At 47.2% G+C, this 16,952-nt stretch overlaps 1 protein-coding gene across 5 annotated transcripts in view; it reads right to left on the reverse strand.

Moving 5' to 3' along the window:
* MTCL1 (microtubule crosslinking factor 1) overlaps positions 1–16,952 on the reverse strand; it is a 669,362-nt gene that overhangs the window by 22,162 nt on the left and 630,248 nt on the right. For 2 of the 5 annotated variants that reach the window (XM_069613400.1, XM_069613398.1), the window contains exon 15: positions 12,941–12,998. The exons of the other annotated variants lie outside the window; for them this stretch is intronic. In XM_069613400.1, coding sequence (XP_069469501.1) covers positions 12,960–12,998 — 39 coding nt within the window. In that variant the 3' untranslated portion in view covers positions 12,941–12,959. The remainder of the gene's footprint in view (positions 1–12,940; positions 12,999–16,952) is intronic. 5 annotated transcript variants of the gene reach the window in all.

Genomic DNA, 16,952 nt, shown 5'->3' on the forward strand with positions numbered 1-16,952 from the left:
AAACAAGTACTACTGCTCGGTTTGTTCCCCCTCACCCACACTTATCAGCCTACCTCTGCACTCTGATTTCCACAGTGATGTCCCATTGTCTTAACCATATACGTCCAGGGGACATATTGTGGGAAGGTTGATATCCAGGACAGGAGGCAACATACTGTGACTGGAGCAGCTTCATCCCCAGCCAGGTAAGCAGGTAGACCACCTATTCCGGCGCTCCATATACCTGGGCACATGAGGCACAAGCTTTGACATGCAAACACACGGACCCACATGACCATGTGGTCCATAACATCCTTAAGTTGTTAGCCAGCAGCAGGTCAGAAACAAGTGAACCAGAACAAAACAGGTCTGGCAGGTACACACATCCCAATAGTGCAGGTTCTGGTGCAGATGCAGAGCAGACACAGTAAATGACTGCTGGTAAATGACACCCTGAGGGAGGCCATTTTGGAGAGGGCACTTGGGGAGGCCAGTGCTGGCAGAGATGAAGTCGTAGCTCCCTAGGACAGGGCTGATGCAGACTGCCCAGGCCCATACCAGGTATGTTGAAATGAGCCCAGAGGCTTGGGGCCGAGCAGGCCGTTGAAATGTAAGCTGAGAAATACAATTCTGCCTATGTCCATGCCAGAGGAAGCAGCGTATGCTTTGAGCAGTGTTGGCTGCTTCAATCTCTCACTTTGTCACCAGCCTGAAGCGTATCGAGTCACATGCCATCTGGATGGCATCATTGGAGCACCAGGAACAGACTTTTTCACAAGCACAAGAATTTGCCACAACAGTGGTAGCCCTATTTCTTCGGTCGTATCTTACTCTGACAAACCCTCCACGGTCTCCTTACTACGTCACTCCCTCGATTGCGGTCTCTGAACTGTGCCCCCTATAGGCTGACATATAGAAGACCTCATCACGTACATCTAACAGTAGAGGGCACAGCCTTGAGTGAAGCCGGAAGACCTCCAAGGAGCCGGACATGGGGGAAGAAGGGCAGGGGATGTGGTGGCATGGACACGCAGTGGCCAACATGTGCCTCATTGTAGCACTGAACACTGGTTTTGCAGCCTGGAGTACTTGGATAAGAGCCATATTTTTGGGGGTTAACCAACGTCCCCTGCAAGAAGGAGGGCAGTGTCATTAGTGATGGATGTTCTGGCTTCCCAAGCAATGATTTGCCCAGGATTCTAAGCGTCATGGAATTTTACACCTTCAAGGCATGCTTTCAGAGGGCTAATATCTGCTTTTGGAGGGCATAAACAACTTTTTCTAATGTGTTGTTTAGCGGGCTGGGCTTGCTATTTAAGGGCAGGGTGCTGGTAAAGACCCTCGGAATCCAGCCCTACTGTGACAAGTCCACACAGACCATAAATAAATCCAACCCACGACTACACACTCAACCCGAGAAGATGGTGTAAAGAGGCTCAAGCCTCGGTATCCAATAATCACTGCTGAGGGATACAATCTGTCAGCAATAAGAAGAAAGAAGAGCCCTGCATGGCAGTTTTAGGCAGATCACTGATGAGCCAATTTCAATATTATTATTGCACCATGTACCTACCGTCATCCAGGCATCAATAGAGTGCTCACTGACATATCGTTGGCCATTGGTAGGTCACTGAAAATTGTATGTGCCGCTCTATGCGATTGGCTTCATCAACCTTGTGCAGGTTGTGTTCCATCAAAGGTTCCCCTTACCAAAGCATGTGCAAGGAGTGCTTTCAGGTAAAGAATCAATTATGTTCACTTTTTAATGAGCTTCATTTCTGCGCAAGTGTTCTATTGCACAGAACTGCATGACAGGAGCCAGGTCTAGCAGTACTACCCCTCATAATGCGGGCAGACCGGAGTTGTTGAGATACAGCAAGTTGCATTTTGACCCTGTGAAGCATTCACATACATGTGCGAAGAACAGAGCTGTTTTGCAGACCATTTTGACATCTATTATGCATGTGTCTGCTCTGGAAGACCTCGGGACTTGGATAGTAGAAGGGCCACATGCCTGCAGTCCAGGGCCCCAGCAACATTAAGAAATCCAACAATGGCATACAATGTTTCTTTATGGCCCTGGGAGCAGTTGGGTCCCTGGGATGAATAATGTGCTGCCCTATGGGGTCCACCATGGTGACTAGGACCCGGGGTGAGATATGTAAGGTGTAATTCCAATTGAAAGTGCCACAGTGTCCTGAAAGGAGCCTCTTGGAGAGGAGTGCACGACAATGAGCATCTGCAGTATGGAAGGTATTGTCTTTCTAATCTCGGTTGAGTTCCAGGTCTTCCCAGATGTACCCCCCGGCCCCCCCAAGATCCAGCAAATTGTGGTCACGTCCAATTTGTAGATGGTGTGTACCTGCTGGTCAATCAAATCTAGGGGAGCCCTGTTCATCCTGGATGTCCTGCGGCTCTGCCGCGGACGCTGCTGCTGTGCTTCCTGTTGGGGGGCAGAGAGGCTGCTTGCTGAAGGGGCTTCTAGGGAGGGTAACGGGCTGCCTGCTGATACTCAACCAAGATGTCTGCAATTTGTAGTGGGATTTGCCTCCAAACAATTGGGTGGGCTGCTCTTTTCGCCGTGGTGGTGGGCTGTAAAGAATAAGACCATTTCAGGTCTTTTATGTAGCCCCCGCTCTTGATTTGTACATGTAAGCTATGGGCAAATTCATGATCTTTTCCGACTTGTTTTTATTGCTTCTCTGATGCTCTGAAACGAATGCTAATTTCTGGAGGACTTTACGGTATGTGCATGTTTTTGACATGCATCAGTGCACCGGTGTACGTTTTCACCAGGTGAAATGTCTATGCTTATACCATGACTAGAAAGGACCGGTGAAACAATCCAGATAATCTGTATTCGGTCAGATTTTCCACGTGTATGATCCACATGCAAAAATTGCACATGTTCTTTGAAGGCATCAGCATAAGCACATGCGGAAACAACATATGCAAATGACATTTCATGTCTTTTTTTTACATATATGCACCCATCAAAAAAACTGTTGAAAGGAAAATTCCTCGGAGCGGAAATATAGCACTTTCATTCCAATTCTCCACTTGGTGGATTTGAGGAAGAAATTTGGAAAATGTCTCCACATCAGCCAATTCTGCTGCGTAAGGTATCTACATGCATTGTTCCCGCAACACCAGTCATGCAGGAACACCACATGCAAATCCATACAGCAGACACCTGGGGATTCTGATGTGAGCATCATCACCAGATATCTGTGGTATGTCCAGGTAGCTTATGCACCATCCCATTGCTGAAGCAATCCAGTGCAGTTACCATTACCGGGAACACATTCTCATTTACAGGACTGCGGTCTGGCGCGGCAAAAGTGCTGCTAATGGGAGCATATCACCAGATGTCTGTGGTATGTCCGGATAGTGTATGCACCATCTCATTGCTGAAGCAATCCACTGCAGTTACCATTTCTGGGAACAAATTCTCATTTACAGGACTGCGGTCTGGGGTGGCATACAGTGCTGATGTGAGCATAATCAACAGATATCTGTAGGTATGTCCAGCTAGCTGATGCGCCATCCCATTGCTGAAGCAATCCACTGCAATGACCATTTCTGGGAACACATTCTCATTTAAAGGTCTGCGATCTGGGGCAGCATAAGTGGTGCTGAAGTGAGCATAATCACCAGATACCTGTTGTAACTCCAGATAGCTTATGCACCATCCCATTGCTGAAGCAAGCAATGACCATTTCCGGGAACAAATGCTCATTAAAATGACTGTGGTCTGGGGTGGCATAAGTGGTGCTGATGGGAGCAAAATCACCAGATTTCTGTGATATGTCTGGATAGCTTATGCACCATTGCATTGCTGAAGCAATCCACTGCAACAACCATTTCCGGGAATAAATGCTAATTTAAAGGTCTGCGATCTGGGGTGGCATAAGTGGTGCTGATGTGATCACCGTGAGAGGGGGGACCGGAGCTGTGCCAGCAGAGGGAGAGTGATAATACGGACGTTGGTGGCGGCTAGGGGGTCCCGCCTGACGGAGGTCCCCCAGGAACGGTGGCACACATCCGAATAAGGTGAGGTGGACCCACCCGGCACTCCTACACCTTTTTAAGTTCGCCACGGCCATCTCCCGGTGAAATAACTTGCGGGGGCCGGTGGTGCTGACATACATTCTTAGCCTGAAGACTTCTGCATAAGATAGATCACGAGTTGGCACTACCGTTGCACAATACGTGGGAGGACACAGTTCATTCGGACATATTGGGTGGCTCCCCCCAGGTGTCGGGGGTGGATCACCTCATCCCGTTCCTTTTCATACACACTGCACGAGGGTGAGACAACCGACCACTCCATCGGTACAGCCAATATAGCGGATACTATTATGGGGGAACCATCCAAAGCGGGAAGGGGCTCCAAAACCCCGGCAGGCAAGAAGAAGGGCCCGATGGATGCATACACGGGAAGTCAAAACCCTACCACGATTGTGGAGCTTCATTCTCCCACTGATGTGACCTCGAACCCTGAACCTGGCGATCAAGTTGATAAACTAACAGAGATAGTTCAGAGTGGCTTCCTTTCTATTAATACGAAACTGGATGACATCGTTTCCACCATGGGCTCCCTTAAGGCTAGAGTGGAAAAGGAGAGTTCACGTACCACAGAGGCTGAAAACAGAATAAGCACCAATGAAGACACCATCACACACCATACCCGAGATATTGCCCAGATCAAAGGAGACTTGGCCAAATTGCAAAACAAGTGCGAGGATCTCGAATCGAGATCAAGGAGGAACAACATCCGAGTGGTGGGGGTTTCTGAATCCTATGGGAAAAGCCAGATGGAGCGGCAATTGGAGGAGCTACTTAAAACCTTGTTTGGGCGAGAGGCATTCTCTGATCACTTTCTGGTCGAAAGAGCACATCGCACTTTGGCCCCGGCTCCTAAACCGGGTGCCCCGCCACGCACTATTATTGCAAAACTCCCGAACTACAGAGACAGGGACACAATCCTGCGCAGGGCAAGAGAGACAGGAACACTTCAATTTGAGGAAAATCACATTCATATATATCCTGACTTCTCTGCCGGGGTACAGGCAAACAGGAGATCCTACGAGCCGGTTAAGAAGCTCCTGCGAGAGCGTCAAATCCCATATGCTCTAATTTTTCCTGCCAAAATGCGGATCCAGCACGAAGGCAGGGCGCATTTTTTTGAATCTCCGGCTGAGGCTACGCACTACATCGAAACCTCTATACCTCTTCCTCCCAAGGGGGGCAGACCGGCACAAAACAACAGGCCCAGACCGGCAGACTGAAGGGGGATTATGATCTCATGAGACAAACGCAGATATAACATAAGGTGCTTGAGGGGCGTAACTAAGAAAATGTGTAATACTTATTGGTCCAGGCACTTCGAGTAAGTGGAGGCTGGGACCCAGTCGACGGCCATGTGAAGCAACATGGCTACCCTCAGATTGTTCCACGAGTTTGGTTTGATCCATTGTCAAGTTGGGGGTGACAATGAGGGTGGGGGGGGCGGGAAGGGGAGTTGGGATTGGACGTTACAGTTCTGGACTAGCCCTACTGTGGCACAAAGTTGGTAATTATGACCTGAAACATAAAAATCTGGTCACATTTGGACCGGTACCTAGCAAAGTATATGAATACTATAGAACCGTCGTTCGTGACGATGGCAGATACTTCCTCATAATGTGCAGGCGAGGGGCTGAAGGTTAAACTGTTAACATGGAATGTTCGGGGGCTAAATAATCATATGAAAGCAAAACAAATTGGTAACTACATCGCCAGACACAGCCCCCAGATACTGATGTTACAAGAAACTCATATGGTGGGGACCGATAATATGCACATATTGCCTAGATGGGGATCCCTTAGGTACTACACAGACTATTCGTCTCAGTCCAGGGGGGTCATCACACTCATACATCCAGGGCTGGGGTTTAGGCCAGAAGGCCACAGGGTTGACTCGCTGGGGAGGTATGTTTTGGTATGGGGGGAGATCGCCTCTCAGCACCTTCTCCTAGTCAACACGTATGGGCCCAATGTCGACGACCCTGCCTTTTACTTAGAACTGTATCAGATAATTGTTTCGCTTGAAATTTCAAGGGTCATTTGGGGTGGGGATTTTAATCTGGTCCTTGACCCGAGCCTAGACAGGGCCTCTAAGGCTGTTAGAGCTCCCAGTAAAGCCGCCCAGACTCTGGCATATATCCTGTCTCAACTTCTGTTAGTGGATTCCTGGAGGGAGCTACATCCTGATGGTAGACGATACACATTTTACTCTTCAGTCCACGACTCTGAATCAAGAATTGATTACTGGTTGGTCTCTTCATCAATGACGACGGCACTGAGGGGATGTGAAATTCTTCCACGCACTATGACAGACCATTCCCCAGTGTTGTTAGACCTATTGCTCCAGAATGTTCCCGCACCCGCCAGAAGGTGGAGAATGCCCGGCGGAATGCTAGCAGACCCCGGGGAAGTTGAGACATTGCATGTTGAAATTGTGGAGTATTTGGTGAACAATGTGGGATTGGTTGATAAGATTTCAACAGTATGGGAGTCCTTTAAGGTTTGGTTAAGGGGGGTGTTGATATCCAGGTCTGCTGGTATGCTTAAAAGGGTGAGAACCGAATTAACGGAGGTTGAGACCAAACTAGATAGGTTAGAAACAGAATACACACGTACTCAAAACAAAGACATATTGGGAGACATACAGGCACACCTGCAAGAGTTTAACAAATTGACCGGCAGAGAGGTGCAATATATCGCAGCACCCATACGAGCTCGCAGATATGGGGAAGGGAATAAGGCGGGTAGAACCCTATCCAATTTACTTAAGCAGGGTAGACAACCCACCCTGATCACTAGTATTCATACTGCACAAGGCGATGTACGCCTCACTGACGCAGATATAAATGGGGAATTTGTGAACTTCTATAAACACCTCTACTCAAACAAAGATGTGAAGTCACTCCCGGAAATTAGGTCATATTTAGAAGCCCTCTCACTCCCTAAACTCCCTGAGGAGGAACGCCTCGCCATGGACCTACCGATAACCCCAGACGAGGTCACGGAAGCAATCAAGGGGCTTGCGTCACGCAGGGCCCCTGGGTCGGATGGAATTGGGGCCGAATTTTACAAAGAGTTCCGCGAGGAACTTGTCCCTGTATTAATGCAGGTGTGGGAGGAGGCTCTTGAAAATAAAATCCTGCCTCCAACCATGAGGGAGGCTGTAATAACGGTCCTCCCCAAGCCACGACGACCACCACAGGACGTATCGTCATATAGACCCCTGTCACTTATAAACACAGATGCAAAAATATTTGCTAAAGTCCTGGCGAACCGACTTCTCCCGGCTGTTCCCACCCTTGTCCACCCTGATCAGAATGGGTTTATTCCCACAAGGTCCACCGCCCTGAACCTGCGTAGGCTTTTTGGCATTATGGCACAGATAGATCCGGGAAGAAGCGCGGTGACTATAGCCCTCGATGCAGAGAAGGCATTCGACTCCGTCTCGTGGGTTTACCTTCTTGCGGTTCTTGAGGCGTTCGGGGTGGGCCCCAATTTTGTAAACTATGTCAGGTTGCTATATACAAAACCTGGTGCACGAGTATTAACCAATAAAACCATCTCTGATATGTTCCTTTTGGGCAGGGGTACCAGACAGGGATGCCCATTCTCGCCCCTACTGTTTGCATTAACCATCGAACCAATGGCGGCCGCGGTCAGATTGAGACACACACACCGAGGGATCATGATGAAAGGGTCCACCCAGCTGGTTTCACTCTATGCAGATGACACATTATTATATATCAAAGAACCCGAGGTAAATATAACACCTATAATGGAAGAGATACAGGAATTCGCAGCATATTCTGGGTACACCATAAACAAGACCAAGTCTGAGATCTTTCCACTTACCCCGGCCACTGGGCGGCCCCCCACCACTGAAGGGCTTAAATGGTCAGAACACCACATCAGATACTTGGGGGTTCTGGTATCTAGAGACAAACACACGCTGTACTCCGACAATCATGAGATTGCACTACGTAATATAAGCACGAAACTCCAGATTTGGGGGCGCCTCCCACTCTCGCTGGCAGGTAGAGTCGCAGTCCTTAAAATGGTGATCCTTCCCAAGTTACTGTACCTCTTTGTCAACATCCCCATATGGCCGGGCAGAGTCTTTTTCACCAAACTCCGATCTATAGCTGTCACATTTCTCTGGGGCGGAAAAACGGCTAGAATAAGCTGGGAAAAAATGACGGAACCGTATTCCATGGGAGGCATAGCGCCCCCCGACTTTGAGCTTTATTATTATGTTTCCCAGGCACAGTTTGCAAAACACTGGTATGAGCCCCCAGAAAACACACCACACGCATGGATAGAGGAACGTACTACACACCCCACAAATATACAATCTGTCCTTTTTGACACAAAGTATAGAGATACTTGTGATTACAACCCTGTGAGCTGCACTGTAAGGGCATGGGAGGCAATATTCAAAAGGTTAAAGATTGAGACACCCTATAACCCGAAGGTCCCTCTTTGGAACTTTCCGGGCTTGCCTCCCACTCATGACACTAGCATACAAGAATCGTGGGACCCAGATGGGGAAATGAAAGTAGGTGATATGTTTGTAGAAGGGAAGTTTGCGGATCTGAAGTTGTTCTTGAGGGCACTGGGAGATGGACCACTTAAAACTCTCCAATACTACCGTATGAGGTCTGCATTTATTAAGCGATGGCCGCTGTTCCCGGATGAACCGATGGCTCATCCGTGTATACAGTTAATAACAGCTACTAAAGGCTTGGGGATCTCCAGGTTATACACCACGGTTCAGGCCCACACCCCTACACTGAACCATGTCAGGGAGAGGTGGGAGGCAGACCTACAGACACCAATTGAGGAGGAAAAATGGGCAAGGTATTGCATGCTTACTAAAAACATTTCACTTAATTCTGGTTTGAGATTGGTTCAATTCAAGATCCTAAATAGGCTACATTATACACCCGCCAAGGTGGCTGGGTTTGTACCGGGTGCCTCCGACTCCTGCCCTAAATGCGATACACCTCAGGCTGATGCCTTTCATATGTACTGGAAATGTCCGGTGGTGGCGGGGTTCTGGAGAGAAGTGGCAGAATTACTGGAAGAAATAACACAAGTTCCCCCGGTTATGACTCCTCAGAAATACTTATTTGGTGATATTGGCAAATGTTCCGAAAAAATTCGAAGATTATTCAATATTATTTGTGCCATGGCCAAGAAATGCATACTTCAGAAATGGAAGAGTCCCGCCCCGCCCAGTATGAATCATTTTTTGCAAGAATTAACGCATGTAAATGAGGCAGAGGAACAATTTGTTATGACCCAACCTACAGCTTGCAGGCCCAAGGACATATGGGGCCCCTTCAGGGTCTATTTATGTAACACGATTGAGAATGATGACATGCCATTGTAACAGTATACATAGAACTATGGTTAAATGCACTCTTTGTCATATATGCAAGTTTTTACGAGATGTGGTGCCGCTGTACCTTTGTGACCATCAATAAAGAAAGTTTTAAAAAAAAAATAATAATAATAATAATTGTAAATGAATAATGAAAGTTGTAAAAGTTTGTTAATCAAACTATAAACAACGGTTTGAATAGAAAAAAAAAAAAAAAAAATAGGGGCACTGTTACTCTAAGTCTCTATGAAAAGGCGCCTCCAGAGCTTTCTTATTCGTTTTCTTGTGTCAGATAATCAATAGTCTGAAGGGGAATTAAAAAGATGGTTATTGTAAGTTATTTGTGAACTATGTTTCCTTGATTCCTAGTGAGTCTAAATTGAACGTTTCCATACAATGGCAGATGTTCTTGGCATTCTCAATGGCCAATCTGCTGTTGATTGTACCAATATTTAATATAGATTCCTCTGTACATGTGGATTGGATGGGTGTGATGTCTTTAAAGTGTGGATAGATCACTAAACTTGGGCAAAGCTAAGCAGATCCCCCTTTCCTGTGGCTATGGGCCCCTGACCTGTGGCTATAGGCCCCTGACCTGTTGGGTCAATTCCTATCATTACTATTAATGTTACTGGGTGGGGGACACCGTTGCTGATCATTGAGGTTGATAAATTGTCTCAACTGGTTGCCAGTGGGTTGTTTTGTGTGTCATGTTCCCATTTAAGGTTAGTGGTACGCTTGAGTAATTTAATGAGAATAAGAAGGATTTTGTCCAGCGTTATTAGTGTAGAGGTTTGCCTGGAAATGATGGTTCCATTTTTGCACATGTCAAAATGGAGTTTGTCATTTTTGTTTGGGGTTAATTTAGTGAACCACCATAAACCCACATGTATAGATCTTTATAGATGTTTAGGGTTGTCTCTCAATGATTGGCTAAGAGGATAATATCTGCACACCATATCGTATTCTTTTGGCCCCAATAGCAGTCTGCATAAGGTGTATCTCAGTTACTTTGAAGGCAATTCTTTTTGACAAAAGTACCTCTGTCGTTTGAGATGTTAGTGGATGGGAAAGTTAAACAGTTGCTATGCTTAAACATGTTACAGCAGATATTAGCCATATTAAGCGTGTACCGATAAATGGGTAGCTTGAAAAGTAGGACGGGTTAGGGGGGCACTGGTAGGGAGGCATCTGCTAACAGGGTTATAGGCTACTTTTGTTTTCTTAGTGTGTGCTATTTTTAATCAACAAGGGTGAGACTATGGTCCTCATTATAACCCTGGCGGTAGCCGTGCCTGTAAAAGAGGCACAGCTGCCGCCGGAGTTGCATTTTTCCGGCAACAACGGTGCTGGTGCATCTGACATGCTGCGCGCGTGGGTGCCGCTCTGCCCGCCAGGCCAGACCTGGCAGGCTGACAGGCACCCGCGTGCACAGCTCGTAGTATGGCGTTCACGGGAACTACAGTACCGACATGCTTACCGGTACCGTATTTCCCGGACCGCCATGCTTATAATGAGGCCCAGTAGCCCTCATTATGAGTTAGCCGGTGCGGAATTAGAGTGCCAGTATTACCGTATACCAGCATGTTTCTGCACTGGCCAACTACACGTTTGTCGGTGAGGTGTCTGATTTACCTCCAGCTAAGAACATGGATTCGATTCACAGTCAAGTGCTAAGAAGCCAGAGACGTCTGGCAAGGAGTGATATATATGTCGCCAATAAATTAAATTAAATTGACTACTATTGACTCTACGGGCGTAGCGGTCACGGTAGGCAGACTGATCACAGAAGCACCGGCCCCGTTACTAACGGTGCCAGTGCTTGCGTGAGCCCATTCCCGTTGAGTCCTATGGGACTCCACGGGAATGATGATTTACATTTACCGGCACCTAGCTTTTAATGTCCCAGAGGCACCGGCAAGCTAGGTACCGGTAAAATGTCACAGGTCTGGTGGCAACCCACCAGACACACTGGCAGGGTTACCACCAGACTCGTCATGAGGAGGCCCTATAATATGTGTGATATAACTTAGTTCTGCATCTCTAGAAGTACCAAATCTGTTCACATTTTGAGAGTAGAGTTCAGGATTTCTATTACCTGTACACATAAAAAGGTGCATTAATTAAGAAGTCCCATCATTTTCATCTTCCAGTGACATGGAAAAGGGAAACCTAGACTTTGGCGGAATGATGGCCGCCAGGACCAACTCTCTGCCACTCCCGAGGAGGCCCACAGTACCATAGAAGCAGTGTGTATCTCTGGTGAAACTTGCTACTGGCTTTGGAAAATGTGCCCCCACTGATACCAAGGGGCCCATGATGATCGGCTCACATTATGGCATGGATGCAGTAAAAACACACAGAGAAAAAAGTAACCATGTGTTTGTGCAACCATGCTATAGTGGTCAGGATTCCCTGCAGGGAGTAAGACGCTGAGCAGAAAATGTCCTCTCTCGTATGCCCACTCAGGGCGGGCAAAAGTGCAGGCATCTCCCCTCGCATTACAATTCTGATGTGGGCTGAGAGGCATTCCTGTGTGGGTTCTGCGCACCCTTTTGCTTATGAAAAGGGCAGGCCGGGTCCGTGCGATTCAATGGTAATGAGACCTCCATGTATTTACCCGAGGGCCGCCATTAAAGAGGAGGTTCGGGTCTATTCAGGGTTCCCAGACCTGCATCAGACAGGCCCATAAGCAGTAGTTAAAAGAATTGGGAATCTGAAAGAAGACCATTTCCATGGGGACGTGGGCATGGAACATTCCTAGGAGGCCTGCGGCAACTATAAGCGCGTTCGCAATATTTATTTATTTTATTGTTTGTAACGCGCCGCAGGCCACAGGCATCAGGGCGGACATGGAACGAAAACCAACTTACAACAATAACAGACGAATTAGCTAATGGATCAGAACGAGGAATCAGGGGTTCTTCCCAGCAGATTGTTGGTTCTCACTTGAGACAATGGGCCTCATTCCGAGTACGGCGCTAACCAATGGCGCTATTAACGCCTTGGTTGACGCCGTACCCGGACCGGCAGCGCCTTGGTGGATGGCGGAATTACCGCCCCATTCCAAGGTTGGCGGGCGGTAATTCCCCATTCACCAAGGCTCTTCCCCATTCCAAATGAGCCCCCATAGGGCTCAATGGGAATGGGGAAGATGCAAATAACGGTGACCGTTCATTACGGTCACCGTTATTGGCCTGGAGGCCCCTTTGCGCCCTCGACTTTAACACCTGCTCAAAGCAGGCGTTAAGGGCGAGGGCGCAAAGGGAACTCGGAGTATGGCGGTAAGGGATCACCGCCACCGGTCTCGTTACCGGTGGCCGCTATCCCTTACCGCCATACTCGGAATGAGGCCCAATGCCTGGAACAAAGTGCTTATGCAGTCATCACTGTAAATGTTGCATCATGAGAGCATATGAAAGGAGTCACCGTGGAGTGCACAGATATTCTGACAGCTTCACATGCATTCAGTGGCAAGACAGTTCAGAAAAGAAGGTAGAAAGGACTTACAGCAGCGAGGCAGGCAGCGCTAGAGTCCCCAGGGGGCAGTTAGTAAGACAGTTTGGTTCTGGACAGAACAGATAGAAAAGAAAGAAAGAAAGCAAAAGGTTGGAAGTAAAATAAAAAGCAAATCATTCCACAGTCATAAAGTATCGCTTTTTCAAACTGGGGTTTCGCTGCTCAGCAAGGCGCTACAGCGACGAGCAAGGACACACTCTGCAAGTCACTGACACACAGAACTGCTGGACAGGGTGTCACATGACAGAACATGTGGATGTGTGCATTTGGGCTATGATACGTTTCCTTTAACGAAAACAAAGAAATGAACAATGTGAGACCAAACTATGGGATGGCAATGCACAACTGCAATGGTGTTGCACGTAAACTGTATAACAACCACTTTTTGATGTATTTTGTTTAAAAGTGTATTTGGGGAGCATTGATAAGACATTAATAACTTTCCTGTGCACAGATAGCTTGTGACCGTGGTCTATAGTGGTCATTCCATGCCGTTCCCGTCATCAGAGGGCACATAACCACAGGCACAGACCCTACTGCAAGGGCTATCGGACAACTAGATCATTCTACCACGTGGACGGTGGAATGTTCCAATTTAAAAGGGGGAACAGAGCTGAAACTAACATTTGGGGCCTCATTACGGGTTTGGAGGCAGCCATGGTGCTATTAGCACCATGGCTACCTCCAAACCGGGCTCCATTACCGGATTCCTGCAATGGGGACTTACCGGGTCATTCCGACATAGGAGGACCCGGTAATTCCTCCTTGCAGGAACCATTCCCCATTCCCATTTGAGCCCCTATAGGGCTCAAATGGGAATGGGGAGGGAGGTTACAACGGGCACATTACAAGTGTCCCGTTGTTACCTCCCTCTTCCCCTCACAGGACCGGGAAAAGACGTCTGGTTTTACCAGACGTCTGATCCGGGTCCTGCAAAGGGAAACGCGTAATAGGCGCCCCGTAATGAAGGGGGCAGGTCCCGTACCGGCCCCCTTCATTACGGGAGCGCCAGGGTCGTAATGAGGCCCTTTGAAACAGGTGGCATGTCACAGGACATATTAGTCCTCTTCTATTCTACTGTCTGCAATGGAAAGGCCACCTTTTTACTATTATATTTAAATTTTTGATGCTTCACTAACCAAACCCCCTTGTTACAAGGGAGCGGAAGTTGGGCTGCTCTATCAACACTTTTCAACATAGCACAGCCCCATGTGGGGCCTCTGCATTCGAAGCATATGTTTTTAACGCGGCCTTTATAAACTAAAACTAAAAAAGTTAATGATCTATCGTTTATTTTCAGAAAAAACACAACACAAAGCCAACGTGGGTGAAACTTATTTTTTTTCTTCGGCAGCCATATTAAAATGGTTACCGACTTTTCAAAGTAAAGCCAATAAAAAGACATGTTTATATTCATACAGATCTTGCTGACATCCACTGTGATCCACTGTGATGCTATTTTACTTTTGGGAACGGATTCATGGCACACGCAAGAGCCTCAAGGGGACCCTGAATTTGACGTTGAAGGGGTGTGGCTACTTTTCCAACCTGGAATTTGGAAGTGTCGACACTTTCATTTCTTTCTTCAAACAGGTTTGGAATTTGTGGTGGCCAGGAAACTTCATTTGTATTATGAGTCCTTGACCAACTCCACAACCTAATGCTGTAGTTCATTATTCTATGCACATATATGAACATTTTATCGGTGGGTCAAGAGGCGGGCGGCTGTCAACTCACGCATGAGCACTATAGTGCTTCTTTCATCTTGTTTGTTGTGCCATTACACAATAGAAGACGTGACAGTAAACAATGGTGGGTATGGCTATACACAATGGTAGCTGGGGCAGTACACAATGGTGGTGTGGCCGTACACAATGGCGGTGTGGCCATACACAATGGTGGTGTGGCCATTACACAGTAGTAGACGTGGCAGTAAACAATGGTGGGTATGGCCAAACACAATTGTAGCTGGGGCAGTACACAATGGCGGGTGAGGCAGTGCCCAGCAGTCGGTTGCTTTGTGATTTTATCCAAATACACAGTAAGGCTCAGCTGCTTTGCCTTTCCCATTGCCCCAACAGTCCATGAATGTACAGATGAATTCCAGAAGGTTCTGCACGGATGGAGGGCAGAGAGGAAGGACATGAGAAAAGCTGCCTTTTAATGTACGTCTTCTCTTGTGCTCCCTGGTCGTGCTGCTGCTCAGGTAGAACTCCTTGCCACTAGGAAGAATTCCTTGGTGGGTCGAGGTTGTTTCACGGCTTGGAATCCATTTTGTCTGTCCCATTGCACTTGCTTTCTTTTCAAGTAAACAATGCATATTCGACAGGTAGGGCACAGACCGCACCAAGTAGCTATATCTGGCACTTCTATGCTACATCAGAGCCAGGTGGACTTCAATGCACTGGCCTGCAATCCTCTGTCTATGTTTCAAGGAAATCTTGTGCCCAAATAACACAATCAAACAAAAATGATAGCAGTGTTGGTGAAGGTTTACAACTCACACAAACTATTGGAACACATATCAAATCAGGTCAAAAGACAAGACTGCCAATTACCAAACCATGCACTTCTAGATATTGACGCATTATGGTAAAAGCACACGAAATGAGGGTGGATTATAAATGGGTGAATGGCAGCCAAGGAGAAAAAGAAGCGGAAGAAAATCTGTGCCAATGCCTCAGATGTGGCTCAATGCCGCTGGCACCCATTAGCATAACTCAGATACTTGAGTGGATACAGATACACTTATGGCACACAGTCCATTGCAAACAGTATGCACATCAGCCAAGGTGCATGTTCTGCAGGTCAAACATCAACATTACTATCCATCTATGTGGACATGGGTCATCCCTCTAATCAACCATTGATGAAAGCGCTCAACAGTGGTCAGAAGTTACTTTGTTGTCACCATGCTCAGACTTTGCAATCATTCATGGAGCAATTTGCGCATTTATGATCTCAGCTTTGCCCTCCTATATTCGGGTGCCTTAACTTTCAATATCTGCCTGATAAACTGAACAATCCGAGGCCTGCTGCTGTACAAAATACTACACAGGCTTCACATGACGTAAGCAGATGCCGGCGAACATTGCCACTTGCAGAATGTGTCGGAAACGATCATACGTGTCAACATTTGAAAACCACAAGAATTTAGATTTCTTTGGCACGATCAAGGAGATATCGGCACCTTGCAGTGGTACAGGGTGACCACTTCTGGCCGCGGTTTCTAATGTACCCTACTATTTAATGTGACAGAAAAAAAGGGGTTGGGTTCCTTTCACTGCAACTTCGCCAGAATACAAGCTGTGCCAGTGCCCCCCCCCCTTACAAAATATGAGTATTTGAGTTTTGGCCTTTTCCCCCTCGATAGATCATTTTTTTGATTTAATAGGCAGATACGCCTTCTATTTTACTGCCCAATTGCCAAACAAATGCTCTTAACTAACATTATCTAAGGTTTCTAGTTACAGGTGCAGTACAATGAAAGTATGATGGACACGTGACTGAGTGACAAGCTGTAGACACCAATGCTGGTGTACAGACAGCTTGCACGGATCCCTACTTCTGTACGTGAAGACCCTGGTTAAGGCAGTGCACTTCTGAGGCCAGTTTACCAATTTGTATGTACCGAAAATTGATACAACTTCAAATATACGCGGTTAGCAGTTTGGTACAGTCTTTATGAGGATGTCACCTCTCTTTCTATTCAAATTTGTAAAAGATTCAGAGTTGCTAAGGGACCCCATGTCAAAGGCAGCACCTTTACCTGCGCTGCATTTTCACGGAACAGCGCGTTGCCTGCCGGAAAGGGGTTGGAAAGGAAAGTACTGAAGCTGTGGTCGGCTGCAAAGCTAGGGCTAGAGAAAGTGATTGCCCAGACATGGGAGCATGCTGACAACTTGAAGAATACAATGCGTGGCTAGCCCACTGCTACAATTAAATGATAATGCTTCCCATGGGATGCTTGGAACCCCAGAACCCCTGCATAGGCTGCGTGCAA

Source organism: Ambystoma mexicanum, chromosome 5p (genome assembly GCF_040938575.1).
Source record: "Ambystoma mexicanum isolate Mex_15411 chromosome 5p, UKY_AmexF1_1, whole genome shotgun sequence".
Classification (NCBI taxonomy): domain Eukaryota; kingdom Metazoa; phylum Chordata; class Amphibia; order Caudata; family Ambystomatidae; genus Ambystoma; species Ambystoma mexicanum.